Genomic DNA, 19,610 nt, shown 5'->3' on the forward strand with positions numbered 1-19,610 from the left:
CAGTATACTTCAAAGAAAGAAAAATATGTAGGGTTTTTTTTTTTTCTTTTTTTCTTCACAATTTTAACTCATTTGCTTTTCATAGGCATGCTGATGGATCTGTTAAGTTCTGGGATGCTTCTGCAAGTAAGTAATTTGAATATTATTTGTTATATGTTTCACAATCACTGCTTTTATTACAACATGTTTTATAATTGCATAACCAACATTTAATTTAAAATTTGGGAGCTATGAGTTTAATACCTGATTTATCAAGTATAGTTTAGAATTTCTAATAGATGTTTAAGATATTTTTAAGGATATTAACCAGTAAATCAAGAATGAGTCTCAACAAAAGTAATCAAATTCTGTCTTCAAAATTTCCTTAAATCAGAGATGAAAATGGGAATATATTTCAAATCAACAGAAATTTGTAGAATAATTTTAATGCCTGGGTTTTTATTTTAAGATTTTTTTTTTTTTCATGAGAGACACAGAGAGAGAGGTAGAGACACAGGCAGAGGGAGAAGCAGGCTCCCTGCAGGAAGCATGACATGGGATTCGATCCCTGAACTCCAGGATCATGCCCTGAGCCAAAGGGAGACGCTCACCCGCTGAGCCACCCAGGCGCCCCCTAATGCCTGATTTTATACTAACAGTAATTTGTGCTTTCTTGACAGAATATATATATATGGTGCTTACACAATATCAAAAAAGGAAAGAATGGTTTGAATCATCAGTGTTTGCCAAATATATATAGCAAACAGTGAGAATCCAGTTAACTCGTGATCTTTTGTGTTTCATCATATAGAAGTGTGAGATAATATTTATTAGTACCTTTTACAGGGAAAATATGTAGAAAACATTTTAGAAAGCAAATATGTTCTTTATTGTTTTCATTATATTTATACTTTTTTTTGAAAAATCTATTTGTCTTTTTTTCAGGTTATCTAATTCATTATCATGTGTTTTTTGTTTTGTTTTTAACAACAGTACACCTTTTTTTTTTTTTTTTGGTCAATAGGTACAGTGATTGCATTGTCTAAAAGTGTAATTGAGAAATGTAGACCTGAAAATAAAAATATGGTTCAAATAAATATAGGCTGTTTTCCTTAGATAGTTTGACTGATTACATATTACCTTGTATTTCTTCTTTCTTCTTTTTGTATTAAAGTATCTAACAAATGTTTTTTTCTAGTAACTCTGCAAGTATTATATAAACTAAAGACATCTAAAGTATTTGAAAAGTCAAGAAATAAAGATGACAGACCAAACACAGACATTGTAGATGAAGACCCATATGCCATTCAGATTATCTCCTGGTGTCCAGAAAGTAGAATGCTGTGCATAGCTGGAGTTTCAGCTCATGTCATTATTTATAGATTCAGCAAACAAGAAGTGATAACAGAAGTCATTCCGGTAATAGTCTCTTAATTATTTTCAGTGTCAGATGTCTGACATTTAAAATTTTTGAACTATTTAAATTATTTGAAGTCAATTTTATCTAGAATTTTTAAGAACACTTAAGTGTTTTCATTGCCATCTATCTTTTGTGGAAAGTGTATAAGATGAATAATTATTAAAAGTAGAACTGTCTTTCTTTTACAACAGATGCTTGAAGTTAGATTGTTATATGAAATAAATGATGTGGAATCCCCAGAGGGCGAACAGGCACCGCCTTTGCCAACACCAGTGGGGGGCGCCACTCCTCAGCCCATTCCTCCTCAGTCTCATCCTTCTACCAGTAGCAGTTCATCTGATGGGCTTCGTGATAATGTCCCTTGTTTAAAGTATGTTATTAAAAAATACAGATGTTTTGGAAATAAGATAAATTTAATTTAGAAAAATTATAAGCTTTATTACAGTGATAATTTCCTGTGATAGAGAAAAATGACATTTCTTTCTGGGTTGTGCTGTGGTTACTACAACTCATTTTTCTATGGTATCAAAAGGAATATGATTGAATTCCATGATGTTTATCTTTAAAGTGCTAAGATTTGATCTGTAAACATACCCGTAGAACAGTGTGGATCTTTTCTGTATATATAGCTCAATCTTCAAATCTATAGATGTTTTCTACTCTGGATTCAATGCGGATCAAATATATATGTAGACTGCTTTCTACTGCTCTGAAAGTTCTGGTTTTTTTGGTCTTTAGAGATTCAGTCATTTTGTAATCATTTTCTTGGCTTTCTAAATCTTCTCTAGCACACCAGTATCATTATTTAAATGCCTTTATTGTAGCATTCTGGATATGAATACATTTTGCTTTTTTATACAGGAATAAATTGGGTACAACTTTCTTATCCTTTCTTTTTCTGACTTATATTATTGAGTTGTTAAATGTTTTCAAGGATATGAGCCTTAAATATGACAGAGAAATAAAGGAATGAGGAAAAAGTTAAGATCACTGAAAAATTTTATAAGACTGTGATTAATTACATTTACAAAGAAGTTCAGTTGGGGTAATGACTAAAAAAAGTGGTTATGGAAAATGTCAAAGAAATTCAGTATATGAGTTGATGTGCAAAAGCCAGATTAGTGGATTCAAGGTAGGGAGGCCTAATGAGAGATCATTGGCATTTGTTAAAAGAACCAGGTTTTGTCCCAGTTGTGTTTTAGATCTACTGGAGTTTCTTCTCTTGATGAGTAGTAAAGAATTGCTGTGGAGAATGTCTGTGTAACTAGCATTGCATTGCAATGACTCCGAAGATATGGGCAGATTTTTTTATATCATTTAAAAGGTGTAGACTTTTTTTTTTTTTAAGATTTTTATTTATTTGAGAGATTAGCATGAGTACTAGTAGGGAGAGGGAAGCAGCAGAGGGGGAGAGAGAAACAGACTCCCTGCTGAGCGGGAAGCCCAATGCAGAGCTAGATCCCAGGACCCTGAAATCAGGATTTGAGCCAAAAGCAGACACTTAACCACCTAAGCCACTCAGGTGCCCCCAAAATTACAGACTTCAAAAAAAAAAATCTATACGTTTATATAAATTTGAGATTGTGTGTTCTATGTTAGTGGTTCTCAGAGATGATTTTGCTCCTCATCATTTTTTTGGCTATATCTGGAGACGTTATTACTTGTCAACAGTAGGAACAGGGTGCTGCTGGCATCTCGTGCATAGAGGTCAGGGATGATGCTCAAACGTGCAGAACGGTGCCCTGCAACAAAGAACTTGCAGGTCAGAATGCCACTAGTGCCAACAGGAGACTCTGATCTGATCTAAAAAATGTAAGCATTCAGGTTAAGCAGCCACATTTCTCAGGTCTCAGGGTTTTTGGGTTTTTTTTTTTTTTTTTTTTTTGGCCCTCTCTCAAGTGTATACATACACATCCTCCTTTTTGCTACAGTTCTGGCACATGTTTTGCTAGAATGAAATTGGAAATACAGAGAATTCTACATTCTTCCATGTTGTTACTTACTCAGTACTGCTTTGCTTTAAACTTAAATTTGTAAAATTTCCATTAATGTTCTTTGATTTTAATGTGTATTTCTCCAGCCTTTGTTAAGTTCAAGTCTTATAAGCCTGTAAAGTACAATTTGTCTTTGATGTTTGTTTTGATAACATTTTTATGACAAAGTTTTTAAGGTTTTTGTCTAAAATTGACAAATTTACCAATGACTTTTTAATCACAGGCAATTTGAGTTATACCTCATTTTTTTTCTTCTGAACAGTTTTCTGGTAAATGCAGTTATTTATTAACTTCACATAGTTTTCATCCACAGTCCCAAAAGCCAATTTTTAAATGTCAGAAATATAATCAAATTGATATTAAAATAATTACTACTTTGTTTTTATACAAAATGCTTTCATATGTAATTGTTCCTTTGAAGAAACATTTTAAGAGTAGTTATTCAATTTATTCCTATAACCAGTAAAATTTTGTGTTTTTAGGTATTTTAATTGGGCTTTTGCAGTCCGAACAGACATTTTGAAACAGCAAAGTCTCCAAACATACGTTTAAAATATATTTGTACAGGGCAGCCTGGCTCAGCAGTTTAGCGCCCCCTTCAGTCCAGGGCCTGATCCTGGAGACTCGGGATCAAGTCCCATGTTAGGCTCCGTACATGGAGCCTGCTTCTCCCTCTGCCTGTGTCTCTGCCTCTCTCTCTGTGTCTCTCACAAATATATATATATTTGTACAAACTATGGAGCTTTTTATAAACGTTCAGCTCCTTGTCTTTAAAAAGTAAAACCTTCATTTACATATATTAAAATAATTCACATGTAAACATTTTTTTTTTAAGATTTTATTTATTTATTCATGATAGTCACAGAGAGAGAGAGAGACAGAGAGGCAGAGACACAGGCAGAGGGAGAAGCAGGCTCCATGCCCTGGGAGCCCGACATGGGATTCGATCCCGGGTCTCCAGGATCGCGCCCTGGGTCAAAGGCAGGCGCCAAACCGCTGCGCCACCCAGGGATCCCAACATGTAAACATTATAGACATAAAATATTATACCCACCCATCCCCTATTTTGCATTTTAAAGATTTTATTTATTTATTCATGAGAGACACAGAGAGAGAGAGAGAGAGAGGCAGAGACACAGACAGAGGGAGAAGCAGGCTCCCTGCAAGGAGCCTGATGTGAGACTCCATCCTGGATCCCAGATCCTGTGATCATGCCCTGGGCCAAAGGCAGACATTCAACTGCTGAGCCCCCAAGCGTCCCTATTTTGCATTTTTAAATCTAACCTATCCTGTTATTTCTTGATCCCGTCTCTAATTTTTTTACCTATTGGGGATTTTGCAGCAGGCTTAACTGGCTTATTTTTGCTTAAGAATTTTTTGTTTGTTTGTTTATTCTTACTAATTAAGAATTCCATGAATTTTGTATGTCTTCATCACTGAAGTTTTAAATGTCCCCATGTACACACTTCTGATACTATCCCTGTATTTTTGTTCCTGCTCTAATCTAATGTGCATGTTAAATATGCTAGAAGAAGGTGGACACTTCTTTGAACCTTACCTAATTTATCCAAGGAAAAAATAACACAGATTCTTCTATTCTGAAGAATACTCTATTTTCATTTCTATCTCTTGAGATGGACGGCCACCACTGATTAGTGGTATTTCTCTGAGAAAAGCCAGAATGTCTGCTCATCCAGCATACAGTTCTGAGTGTCCTGCCTTACAGGTATTGCACGAAGTGACTGTAACTCCGTTCATTTTTGGAGCACCCTCAATGATTCATGTTTACTCTAAAATTTGGACAATAAGAAGACAACTGGAAGGACACCTAGGTGGCTCAGTGGTTAAGTGTCTGCCTTTGGCTCAGGGCATGATCCTGGAGTCCTGGGATCAAGTCCTGCATCGGGCTCCCTCATGGAGCCTGCTTCTCCCTCTGCCTATGTCTCTGCCTCTGTTTGTGTGTGTGTCTCTCATGAATAAAAAAAATAAAGTCTTTAAAAGAAAAAAAAAAACAAAAAGAAGACATCTGGAAAATGGCAAAACCAGAATTTAGACTCTAGCTTTTAAAAAGCCCTCAGTTCTTTCTACCAACATCAGACCTTTGCAGCCAGGCTTTGAAGACCCTCTAAAGTCTGCACCTAGCCTATCTTGCTATATTGATTTCTCACTGTTACTACACATACCTCCACTGTGAGCAAACTTACACAGTTGTTAATCTTTTACTGTGGGTTTCCTACTACTAGTTTGCATATGTTTGCAAAAGCAATATATTTTGAGCACCTATTCAGCAATTATTGGGGAAAGAGTCTACAACCAAAATTACTCTCAACTTAAAGAGTACTTTATTTTATTTATTTTATTTTTTAATCTTTTTTTTAAATTTTCTTTTTAAAGATTTTTATTTATTCATGAGAGAGAGAGAGAGAGAGAGAGAGGTAGAGACACAAGCAGAGGGAGAAGCAGGCTCCACACAGGGAGCCCGACGTGGGACTCAATCCCGGGTCTCCAGGATCAGGTCCCGGGCTGAAGGCAGCGCTAAACCGCTGAGCCACCTGCACTGCCCAAGAGTACATTTTTTTAATAGTGAAAGCATCATGCACACAAAAGTAAATTTGTCACTTTTTTTTTTAAATTTTTGTACTCACTATGTTTTGGCTACTTTTAATTTTGTTAAACCATATATTTAAGTCTATTTTTCTAACTTGAATTTTTTTCCAACTTGATTTTTCTTTCCTCTTCTTAATTCATAGGCTTCTCATTCTCCTTATTCCTTTCCCCATTCCTCCTTCCCCTTCCTACCCATGGTCTTTTTCTCCCTCCCTAATTCCAACCCCCCAGTCTGTAATGGGAACTTATGTATGATTTCTTACTTTTGTTATTTATGTGCATACTTTGTCTCCAACTAGATTAAATGCCTCTAGAGAAAAGGATTTAGTTTTTTTTTTCATTTTTGTATATTTAGTACAATTTCATATATAAATTACTGTTTGCATATTTATGCATGACTTTATAATTACATAAGTTAATAAGATACTTGAAGATGGGTTAAAAGATAATGTGTTTTCCTTTATTACAGAGTTAAAAATTCACCACTTAAGCAGTCTCCAGGTTATCAAACAGAACTAGTTATTCAGTTGGTATGGGTGGGTGGAGAACCACCACAACAAATAACCAGCCTGGCAGTCAATTCTTCATATGGATTGTAAGTATAATTTATGTGTTTTTCAGTCTCGTCATACTATGCCATACATTTTTTTCATTTATAAAAATAGGATGACTTTTATTAGAGCATCAGTTAAAAAGTTGTATAAAAAGTTGTTTAATTTCAGATCATATTTAGTGTTTATTTGGAAAATAACTCTGTTCCAAATAAATTACTCAGGATATACTTATAGTGCTTCATGATAAATTAAGATAAAGGTTTAAAGTCAACATGTCTTCTCCTGGATAAACTCTGAGAAACAATTTTCTTCTTAATGCTCAGTATAATAGAGGTCTGATAACATCAACTCTGAAGACTTTGTTCTAAGCTAATTCTGTAAATGTTGAACCAGAGCTATATAATTTCTTCTACTTCCAAAATTCACGTGTATAAATTATAAAGGCATAGTAATAGTTTGATAAAGTATTTATTACTATAGTTGCTTTATCAGTTCATACCCTCAAGTATTGAGTATTAATTATTCATACTTTCTATTATAATTTGGTAGACTTACAAAGTACTTTTGTTTGTTTAAAAATCAACATTGTGGTAAAAGAGAAGCCACACACTATGTAGTTCCAGCGCTATTTCTCAGTATGTGGGTCACTGTTGTCTTCTTTGATGTTAGCCCTGAAGACTCGTTCATCTTTCTTCTTCCTCCTAGAACTACTACCACTCACCCTATCCCTGTAGTTCTATACCAGCTAAGACTGGCTGTAGTCTGAGATGGTCATCTCTCAGGTCATCTCTCAGCAAATCTTTCATTTGCTACCCCACAATGTAAGAACACAAACCTCCGTTTTAATATTTCATTGCACAACTATAAAGAAAGAGGGAATAATAAAAAGAACTGTCGGAAGTTTCAAAGGAAGTTACAAATCGATTGATCATAGGCTCATGGGCTCACAGTTAACGTTTTATTTAGTCCCTCCCTTGTACGTTTTTAATATTTGAACTAGCTGCCAAGACTATTTAATGTGAAATCCATATTTAGAGCTTTAACTGAAAAATCTGATTATCTGGCCCATGTCTCCATTCCTGCTTGGCAGTGGTCAACATGAACAGAATTCAGACTTTTCCTACTTAGATAGATGGGTCATATTCTCTCTAGTTCACCACAGTCCTTGTCTGGCCTGTTTGTATTACTTACAGAGTCTCTGTATACATTTCAGTTTTCAACTCCTGGTTTAAGACATCTTAAAAGAGTTACATTCCTTTATTCGTAGTTGTTTGGTTTGTAGTTCCTGACTTATAATTGGAAAGATATCTGGAGTACTCCAAAGGGAGACCTCCAAGGTTTATGCTTTCTACTTTTTATTTTTGACTGTATAGATTATCAAAACTTTCCCAGAGATAAAATGTTCCACTCCCCTAGAAGGGAATGGGCCTTCCCTCAAGCTTCCCAAAATGCCCCTAAGTCAGAAAAATAGATGTCACATTGATTAGAATGGGGATTTATGTCTGTGATCAAGTTTCAGTTTCCTACGCCAACATTTTTTTTTAACAACATCGACTTGTAATCATTAATGTCTGTAGAAGATATACATTGTTCCATGAAAAGACATATGTTATCTGTATTTTCATGTCCTTGATAATCTTTAGATACAAAGAGGAATTTTCTGAAAAACCCATCCTTCTTCCTTTCAGCCTTATACAGGTACATTTCCTTATAATTACTTATTTATGCTAAAATATTTGCTCTTTTCCTATTCCCAGGGTAGTTTTTGGCAATTGTAATGGCATTGCAATGGTAGACTACCTCCAGAAAGCAGTACTCCTCAATCTGGGCACTATTGAATTGTATGGCTCCAATGATCCTTACCGGAGAGAACCCCGGTCTCCTCGTAAATCTCGACAACCTTCAGGAGGTATAAAGAAAAAAATCTTGAGTTTTAGGATTTCTATAAATACTGAGTTACTTATGTGAATATAAATACTAAAGTTAGATAAATACCTTGTCTGACTTAGTCTATATATGTAAACTGTCAAAACTCGTAAAAGGTTTGAGCCTTCTTTATTTTGTATTGCTTTTAGATTTTGCTTTTGTTTTAAATATCCTAGGATTTTAATTAATGTTGGGAAAGAACCACAGTGGCAAGCTTCTTCAGCTAAATTATAATGAGATGAAAATTTGTCTTATTATGGAACAAAAGTTAATTTCAAAGTATTGCCCCTTTTATTGATTGGTATTATAAGACCAAAAATTCATTGTTGAAACGATGTAATTTTAAGGGATTATTTCCCATGCAGAAAAAAATGTAAATGCAAAAATGAGTTTGAGTTCTGTGAAAATTCAGTGTTCTCAGGTAGCCTTGATTCAATACAAACCAAGATCCAATGATTTTCTGTATAGCATTCTTTTGTATTTACTAGGTAATTAGCCTTAATTTTATATTATTTTAAAAAAAATTTTTAAAGACTTATCTATTTGAGAGACAGCATGAAAGACCAGCACAAGGGGATGGGAGGATCTGTGGGGGATGGGAGGATCCGAGGGGGAAGGAGAAGCAGACTCCCTGCTGAGCAGGAAGCCAAAGTTGGTCTTCATCCCAGGACCCTGGGCTCATGACCTGAGCTGAAAGCAGACACTGAACAGAGCCACCCAAGCGTCCAGTTCATCTTAGTTTTAAGTGTATTAATATGTCTAGTTGGTGGTCTATACCAGTATTCCTCACTTGATTTTTTTTTTTTTTTTAACTTCATGGCATTGGATCTCTGGCACATAGGGTCATATTAGTGAGGCCTTCAGCAATTACTGCAGTAATTGCTCCAGTATAGGCTCCAGTATCCACAGGACCTGTTCAGCTGGACCAGGGATTGAGGGGAACCCTATCTTGGGCAGATTTGGCCGATATGCGGAATGCCAGTGTGCAGTGAAACACTGGGAAGATGTGTTCTATACTTATAACTCAGTCTCTCTGAATTTAAATTCTGAGATTCATTTCTCATTTGGTCTCATGGCATAAATAGAAAATACTACCTGTGTCACAATTTATGAGAAAGAAAAAAAAAAGAAAGATGGAATATAGACCTTACTATCACTTTGGCCTGATGCTTGGATTTTCTTTTCCATTTTTATTTTTGTGTGTGATCATTTTGTCATGTGTTATCTTCAGCAGAAATTGTCCCAACCATACCATTCTAGTACTTTGTCTCCTTTTTTTTCTTCACTTTTCATTGCTTCACTAAGGCATGCTGATTGTGACTTCTTGCATGTACGGCCTTTCTAGCTTATATTCTGAATCTGTGAAAAAACTCCAGTCTTCTTTATGTAAGTTATTTATTTCATGTCAGTAACGTCGTGGCATGTTTATTTGTTGTGTGTAAAATAATTTTTTTCATTTATTTTAAAAACAGCTTATTAAAACATTATATATCTAAAATGATATACTCATTACTTAAATTTATCATCATATGTATATGAAAAAAAGCTATTGAAATGTTTACGTCCCAATCCAGTTTCTTTATAAGGCAAAAAAAACTAATATTTAGTGTTAGAAAGTTAAAATATTGTCATGATAGAGGAGGCAAGTACTTTTAGCAATTTTACCACAAACCTGTGTAAAAACTTTATTGCTTCTAAAATTAATTTCTTTTCTCCTTGATACCTCATAGTTTCTTAAAACTGCTAAAAATTAAATACCTAAACTTATCCAAGTTTAGAGACCAATTTTATCATGTGATACCAAATATATTTTTCTTAAATTTTATTGCATCGTATATTCTGTAATAAATCTCATAATATTATTTATATTATTATTTGCTTTATTGTATATTGAAGAGTTAGATGTTTAGGCACAGGAGAACTATTTGAGATATTTACTTAAACGCTCACTTGTAACTATTAGAATTATGTCTTAAAATTAAAAGAAGGTCATTTTAAAATGTGCTTTAACATTTTAAAAATATTTGTGCCTTAATTCTAAAATATGATTTATTTCAAATAAAATTAAGTATAACATAATTGGTACCAAAATGCTTTAATTGCATTGATAAAAATGATATTCTTGCAGAAGTGTGTATTTTATAATATGTTTTGGAAGTGTAGCCCAAATACCACCAAATTCGATCTATTTTAGAGATTAGTTTGAGGTAATGTTTTTACTACTAGTAGATTCTGTTATGTTTTCATAAACAGTAAGGTGTTACTCATGAAATTATTTTATAAACATTACTGTTTATGTGTTTTACAACTGCATTAAAATACAGTTGAGCCCATAACTGAAATGTATACAGTATTTTCATAATAAAAATTATGAGATTGTTACAGGGACAAATAGTGATAAATTATTTCCACTACCTGTAGATCTGCTGGAAGTCTTAATAATAACAAAAATGAAATACGATAATACATGTCCTGTTTTGCTGGCCACATTTTCACTCAGTGAAGGACACGGAAGGGAAATTTCTATTCTGACTATAATTCTAACCCCCAAGTAAGATCTTCTTAGTGATATGAAAGTGATAAACCCATGAGAAGAAACTTATTTAGTCTTGGAAGTTGATAATTCTAAAGAAGGAAATTAGAGGGACAAAATTGTGTGTACTTTAGGAAAAATATTTTCAAAAGTTACAGAAGTGACTCTAAAAATGAAGATTTGGGTTATACAATTGCAATTAATTTCAATTCTTCAGTATGTTCAGTAGAATAGAAAAAGAGAAATAGCTGTGAAGCCCAGTAATACTAGTTGATATTTCTGTGTGTGTGTGTATGTTATCTATTATAAGAAACAAAACACAATATTTAATAAATGAGGGATATAATCAAGGATGCATAAATAAGTGTCGCATAATCAGTAAGTACTGTGTTGAATATAGGCTGGTCTTCAAAAACTGGGAAATAGCAAAATGTTTGGTTTCAGTGAAAATATAATTAAAGAAGGATTAGGACCCTAGGGATCATTTGAAATTATAGTTGAAAAACAGAAAGTAGAGGTAAATAACTTTGTTTCTCAACTATCCATTAAGAGGAATGATTTATCTTTCTGGAAAGTATGAAAAATAATTAAGAGAAATGAAAATCTAAACTTACATACATACATACATACATACATACATACATACATTATATTTATAAGGCAGACCTTGGTAATAAAAAGTGATAAGGTAATAAAAACATACCAAGAGAATTTGTTAACAATACTCAAGTTGATAAAGGTCAAATAAATCAGTAAGTTTAATGTACAAATCAGTCAAATATTCTAGAATGGTTTGTGCACATATTGAAAATAGAGATATCACTTAAGGTCAACAGGAATCCTTTAAAAGTAAATTGTACCAAAATTGATGTTACTTTTTTAATCTCATAACTATATTGATGTCTCATAGCAGCCTGTTGACATAAGGTTTCCTGAAGTTAACCAAATTCTAAATAAAGAATTCCATGTATATTTTTTTTGAAACAGACAGATGGAAGTGACCTACTTTAGTTTGACAATTACAAGATTCATTAAACCAGGAATCAGCAAACTACTGTCCATGAGCCAGATCTGGCCCACTGCCAGTTTTTGCCAGTACTGTTTAATTAGAAAAACATCATGCTTATTTGCTTAGCTGGCCTCAAAACCAATCTGGACCTTCACAGAACAGGGTTGCTAGCTCCCAGATTAAACCATGCTATCTAGTGGGTCAGTTTGTAGCTTCACATTAAATTCAGTGTATTGTGCCTCAGTAGATGGATGTATTATGCTGAATAATATATAATTATACTTTGTTGAACATTTTAAATAGTTAATTAAGCTACCTGTTTAAACATATGATAAAGAAGGTATGCTTATTGTTTCTAAAGAGTAACTACTACATTTGATGACAGAATAAAGACCCATGAAGATACTATAGGTAGAAATCATAAACCAATACCATAGCCATATAGTATAGACCATAAGATCATATACATCAATCAGCCATATAGGGTTTTACTTGACTTTTACCCTGAGCCAGATGTGAAAGGCTTAAAATTTTGAAATTTGTTATTTTTACTCAGTGCTAGGCACACTATAATACTAGAGTATACTATCACTACTATTTATTAAGATATAATTGGCATATAATCATTATATTAGTTTCAAATAATGATTTTATATTTGTATACATTGCAAAATGATCACCACAGTAGCTCTAACATTCCTTACCTTATTACATACTTACAAATTCTTTTTTCCTTGTAATGAGAACTTATTTCCACTCTTAGTAGCTTTCGAATATCTAATACACTATCATTACTTCCCTTATTTATACTGTAACTGGAATTCTGTACCCTTGACCCTTTTTACCTATTTCTCCCACCCTCCACACTCTGCTTATGGCAATCATCAGTTTGTTCTCTATCTATGAGTTTTTTTGTTTGTTTTGGGGATTTTTGGGGGGTGGGGTTAGATTCCGCTGTATCATATAAGTGAGATCATACAGTAATTATCTTTCTCTGTCTGACATATTCTATTTAACATATGTCTTTGAGGTCCATCCATGTTGTCACAGATGGCACAATTTTAATCTTTTATTGCTGAATACATTGCATTGTGTGTGTGAATGTATATATGTATGTATATGTGTTTGTGTATATATACTACCCACATTTTGATATACTCCACATTTTCTTTAGCCATGCATCCATCGATGGACACTTGTTTCTGTATATCACTGCTGTTTAAAGACCCGTTATTGGGATCCCTGGGTGGCGCAGCGGTTTGGCGCCTGCCTTTGGCCCAGGGCGTGATCCTGGAGACCCAGGATCGAATCCCACATCGGGCTCCCGGTGCATGGAGCCTGCTTCTCCCTCTGCGTGTGTCTCTGCCCTCTCTCTCTCTCTCTCTCTCTCTCTCTCTCTCTCTCTCTCTATCATAAATAAATAAAAATTAAAAAAAAATAAAGACCCGTTATTTGAGTTTCTATCAAGAAGGAGTTCATTTACATAAACAGTATTTTGTCAAAGATTAAATGCATACCTAAAATTCCATCCATTGTTCTTTGAACTATGAAACTAATTTTTGGGGTTTTTTTCCTCCCAGAACCATTAGTTTAATGAGTGCTGAAAAGAAAAAAAAAAAAAAAGTTACTGATTTTCATTTGAAAACTTCCTAGTGAATAAAAATAATATATAACTCAAAATAGAAAACTCTTCTTATAAACCGAATTCATTATTCTGTGTTCTCTGAAAATGTTATAAAAATTTTCTTAGTGACTGGATTGTGATATGTCTTTTACTGAAGGATTGGAAAAATGGATACTGATCATACATGCACATATGTCAGCATGATGGTTAACTTCTTCTGAGGTCTTTTCTCTTTTCAAAGAATTTGCAGTAATTCTTTTCATTCCAGTCACTAAGCAACTTAATAGCCATACTAATTATTTACTCTGCATGTTACCATGTCTTTTTCTTGTCTACAGCATAAAAAGCCATAGCATATCGTTTCTCTTAAGAATCTGAGCCATCGTATAAGATATATTAGTTTTATAAAGTTCGTACATATCTGTGAAAAGGAAGTATTTCTTTAGAGCTCTTTAAAAATGTGCAGTAGAGGGGTAGCCCTGGTGGCCCAGCGGTTTAGCGCCACCTTCTGCCTGGGTCATGATCCTGGAGACCTGGGATCAAGTCCACGTCAGACTCCCTGCTTGGAGCCTGCTTCTCCCTCTACCTGTGTCTCTGCCTCTCTCTCTCTCTCTCTCTCTCTGTGTGTGTGTGTGTCTCTATGAATGAATGAATGAATGAATGATAAATCTTAAAAAAATAAAATAAAAATAAAAATGTGCAGTAGAGTTTTTAAGAGGTATAGTAAGTAAAGTACAATATTTTACATTTACATTATCTTATATATGACAAGTAACATACAGTCTTTTAAATATTGCAAATGTGGAGGCACAAAATATTTTAATTATTCAAAAATATTCAAGGAGGTCATTGGAAACATTGCAGAAACCACATTGAGGCTTGAGTTGAGAGTTTCTATGTTGTAAAAATTACCAAAATTATTACCAAATATTTATTTTCCTTCAAGAGAAATCTAATGTCTATCATATACTCTCAAATTACTGATTTTAAACAAAGTCCTACTTTATGTCTTATGTCCTTGAAGAATAGTAAATTATCTCTTGGAAGTTTTCTTTTTCTTTAGCTGGTGACTCCTATATTATTTTGAGGTGTTTTAATATCAAAATGTTTCATTTCCTATCTCAAGATTAATGGGCATAGTATCAATGCCAGTACAGTCTATTCAACTGGGTTTTTGACAAAGACAGTCATTAAATGTGTAGTGTAAATAGGAAATACAGCTGCACTTACATAAATTTGTGTTGTGACTTGGTGTTTGGTTCTGTTTTTTTTAGCAGGTCTATGTGATATTAGTGAAGGAACTGTAGTCCCAGAGGATCGCTGCAAATCTCCAACTTCTGGTAATTTGTTTTTTATTTCATTAATGACTATAATTCTGTAAAAAATAATACAGTGTATCAAAACTCCTTTTTACGGATAAGCTTTTAAAGTAACACCTAGAAGGAACTTTTATGTCACTTATTTATTCTTAAAAGGATAACTATTTTTTGCATTCTCATTAAGTGAAAAGAAATGCACTAGATAAAATTTCACAGCTATTACCTATTAAGAGTCATACAACTGTTTATTCAGCTTTCTTATATTTATATCTTTTAAGGAAAATATATTTTACTCCTCACCATTGGATCAAATGGTTTGGTTAATGTACAGTCTTGTCTTTGCTCCGCATGCCTGAGGTCATCTAGTAGAATAGTGCTCTAATTCCTGAATAGTGCCCATTTAAATATCAAAGATCTTGAACATTTACAATCTAATGGTAACTGTAGACAGAATAGTTGTAGACTAATTATATGTGGTTTTGGTCAAAATATTATTGAATATAACTCTATAGCTATTTTAAGGCAGTTATCCTTTTTTGTCCATATAGGTCTTTATGTGACCTATGTGTGTAATAATATTTCAGTAGAACATAATTTTTAATATCTTTTCAATCTCCTTAATGTTAAGAGGATTGTGATTTTATTATTTTAAGTGTATAGAAACTTTGCCAGTCTTTACTAAGGTTGACTTCACAATTTTAACGACCATATTAAATCGTTCTGGCTGGGAATATTTATCAGCTTTCAACTAGAAAGATTGTTCTTAGGATAAAGTAACATGGTTCTTAGATAGATTTTGATCCTTCATTGGCTGATTCTACTACATCAGAAATCATTATAAGCATGGGAAATATTGAGAAGTGCATTTTAGTTTACTCTGATATTTCGGTTTAGCAGTTTATTAGACATAGGACTCTAAAAGCTTTTGTGATGTTTCTTTTTGAAATTGCATTTTCCTAATATTGCACAAGTTATACCTTAAGATATATACACCTTCTGGTTTTCTTAATCTTTAAATTTCATATTTAAATTCACTCATTAATGAAACATAGAACCACAGGAATTAATATGGTTAGCACCTAATGTTAAGTCTGAACATTGGTACAGTAAAGTTTGATTGAATAATATGGAGCAAATAATTGTATATCCGATCTCACAGAACTAGAGTTATTTCTGAATTTGGACTTCAGAACTGTAGTATCTTTTCATTATTGCTGTTCTTTGTCCATCTACCTACAGCACTATTCTGATCTTACCCTCTCTAAAGGCCTTGTGAATGCAGTTGTCAATATGTTAAGGCTAAAAGCCAAACTAGATAATTTGGTCATGGAATTATCTTTTAGTATATTAAATGACTGTCAAAATTGTTTTAACAAGACTCAGCCTAAATAAACTAATACTCATTATCCTAAGCCAAACTTTGAATAGGTATATACATCTATCAATTTGAAATAACCAACAAGAGGTAATTATAGATAAATATTTAAGTATATTAAAATATAAGTCTATAAATATAAAAAGTTCATAAAAGTAAAAAACCTCCAAATCTTTTCTGAGAAATTCAAACATTGTTGAACATTTTCAAGCATATTTTTTTGATCCACGTGAAAGGACAATATAGTTTTAACATACAGAATTTATATGACACTAGGTTTTTATTGTTTCAGTAAATTTGAACTGCAAGGTAAAAATTGTGAGTGTAAAAATCATTGATAAATCACAAATTCTTATCTTAGTAGAAAACTCTTTATTTAGTCTTTGATTATGCCCTGAAAGATACAAGAATATTCTGAAGACATACAGATATACACATACAGATATACACATATACATATATACATTCCTGCCTATCAATATGGAAAGACAACTTTTACAAAAAGCAAATCAGACTTTAGTAGACAGTAGTTGTGCTTGAAACATGTTTCATAGAGCAGAAGATAGATGTCACTCATGCATACGTAGTGAAACATACAATAGAAACTAGGATAAAATTCTGGAAAGCAACCTGTTGACACTATATTCTTATAGCTATGTCTTTCACTGCTTGCCCATTTTGAAAGAGTTACTAGTAATTCTCACTACTCATCTTTGGCCAGTTGTCTTACTCTTTGCCCATTGGTAAATTTTTTTACATTCATTCTTGTTAGCATTCTAATAAAGAAATAAAGGAATAATTTAGTAACATTCCTCTCACCAATACATGTAAATTCTACTAATTCAGGATGGTCAAATGAGAAGAACGGAAGGGGTAACTTTGAGGTGAATCAGAAGAACCACAAAGCATCATGTAAAACCATGTAAAATAATAATTAAATTCCTAGCTTCAAGTACTTTCGGCAGTGTGGTAAGATATATAAATAAATAAATAATTAAAGGATACAATATAGATTATAAAGCCAGTATAGTTAATAGAAAACAATGTATTGGGAGAGAAGAAATGTTTAAAAGTGGGTTGGAATGGAAGTTCAACTGAGTCACTCATAAATACTAAGAGGAGGACCACTATTACAAAAATGAAAAGTAGTCATACATATGCCCTTTTATCAAAATCAGTGTGTTTATTCAAAATAATAATATAAATGAAGAGAAACTTTTTGAAAAGCATTTAAATCTCATAATCAAAATTGGTGATCTCAGCAGTTTTAATGGTTCAGCATTAAAGCTCAATTCAAAAAGCATCCTGAGAAAATCCAACTTAACGAATACAATTAGGTTTTTCCATTTGTTTTTAAATAAACCGGCAGTCTCTGAAACAGAATATTAGTTTTGCCATCCTGAATTAACATGGGAAATAACTTCTGCTATCTCCATTTGATCTTTGTATTTCAAAGAACTTAAATTGCTTACTGAGCACTTTCAAAATATTGGAATTTTGTTTTAGGACTGCATCAAACGTGTGTGTATGTGTGTGTGTAAATGTGAAAATGATAAAAACTTTTGTTAGGTTATTTCAGTTTGAAGAAAACCCAGGGCCACATAAACCATTATATAAATTCTGCCATTAGGGATTAATTACCATGTACCCCAGAAAAAAAAAAAGCCATAAATATTTTCTGTGTTTATTTTTTTTTCTGTGTTTATTTAATCATAATTATTTGGTAAGTATATTCAAATGGGATATGCTGAAAGCATTTTTGGAATTTTAACAAAAATTCTGAAGACCAGTGGTGGGCAATTTTCAGTTAGGGGAAAATATTTTCTTTATGATTTATGTTGAAAAATATTTTGGAAATATTAAAAAACAAGTATAATTTTATATTCACATTTAGATATGTTATCTAATTGTTGCTCTAAGATGACATCAGATAAAATAAGTATAATTTTTTTTATCTTCCTATGGCTATTTAATATCAGAAGTGACTATGATATTTTAAAATAGTTATAGCATCTTATAACTATTATCTTATTTGAAAAACAAGTATACCCATTTCTTTTCCTGAAAATGTTACCGAGCTCAGTGTTACTTATGGGATATTTTTTGATATAGGATTTATGAGGATCCATAAATACTACTTAGCAAAAATAACATGGTTTTTTAAAGAGTAATCTTCTAAGACTATTATAGAAGAAATTGGATACTGCCAATGTTACAGGTTTTACTTGGTCTGTGGAAAGATTTTAAGGATATTTCCACTTGGCCGAAAGTATGATTTTTGTGGGAGAATGGAAGGTCAAACTTTGACCTTATTGATTGAGGCTCAGTACTTTCACTGGGATAAAAAGGAAGAAAAAGTACAGAAGAACTTTTTTATTTACTTCCAGTTATGTTCCAGGCATTTGCTTCTATCAGAAAAGCTTTTTATTCATTCAACAAATGTTTACTTGGAGATTGCTGCATACTAAGCACTCTGCTGAGTGCAAAGGGGATGCAAAGATGAATCAAATGGAGGCCCAGATGTGCAGTGCAGTGGGAAAAGGGCACATGTGTATAAACTTTTTAAAATATGATGTATAAGTGAGGAACATCCTAAGAGACATGTACTGATAAATGATTATTGGAATTTAAAAAGAGGGAAGATGATTTATAGCAAAGAGATTGAAAATTTATAGGTGAGATGTCATTTGAAATGTCCTGCTGTTATAAAGAATAGATTGTTTAGTAAAAGTTGTCAACTAGAATACTACTTAAGATTACATTTATAAATAAAACATTTATTTTAGAAACACCTTTTTTGAGGAAAAATGTCAAATCTTAATTATAAAAATATTAGATAAACTTATTGGGAGTCACAGCCAGAATAAAATGAAATATTTATTACCTCATTAAACGTAAGTAAATATTTGAACATACCTAAAATTATAAGTATTATCCTCAGTATTTTAAAGATCATTGTGGTAATAATAGGCTTATATATGATTTTAAGATTTGCATATAGAAAGTTAACTCTAAAATAAGTTGCCAGAATACTTCTTGCATGAGATTCTTAGTTCTAGATGAACCATATTCATTTAACATCAAAGAATTTTTGCATTTTTTTCAGAAAGAGTTAATTGCTGCTTTTCTTTCAGAAAGAGTTAATAGCTGCTTATATCTTTCTTTATCTGTTCTCTAATATCTATGCCAAGACTTTTCTAAATGGTTGCAACTTAAGGAAAAATTGTTCTAGATTAGGGATTTCTCTACCATGAAAGATAATGTACTACT

General features: G+C 32.8%; 1 protein-coding gene across 3 annotated transcripts in view; it reads left to right on the forward strand.

The window, feature by feature from the left end:
- Window positions 1-19,610, forward strand: part of STXBP5 (syntaxin binding protein 5) — a 166,615-nt gene that overhangs the window by 103,172 nt on the left and 43,833 nt on the right. For all 3 annotated transcript variants that reach the window (XM_055310078.1, XM_055310079.1, XM_055310080.1), the window contains exons 14-19: window positions 86-126; window positions 1,178-1,398; window positions 1,591-1,769; window positions 6,470-6,595; window positions 8,312-8,463; window positions 14,921-14,986. In XM_055310078.1, the coding sequence (XP_055166053.1) occupies window positions 86-126; window positions 1,178-1,398; window positions 1,591-1,769; window positions 6,470-6,595; window positions 8,312-8,463; window positions 14,921-14,986 (785 nt within the window). The remainder of the gene's footprint in view (window positions 1-85; window positions 127-1,177; window positions 1,399-1,590; window positions 1,770-6,469; window positions 6,596-8,311; window positions 8,464-14,920; window positions 14,987-19,610) is intronic.

This window comes from Nyctereutes procyonoides, unplaced genomic scaffold (assembly GCF_905146905.1).
Source record: "Nyctereutes procyonoides isolate TBG_1078 unplaced genomic scaffold, NYPRO_anot_genome, whole genome shotgun sequence".
Taxonomy (NCBI): domain Eukaryota; kingdom Metazoa; phylum Chordata; class Mammalia; order Carnivora; family Canidae; genus Nyctereutes; species Nyctereutes procyonoides.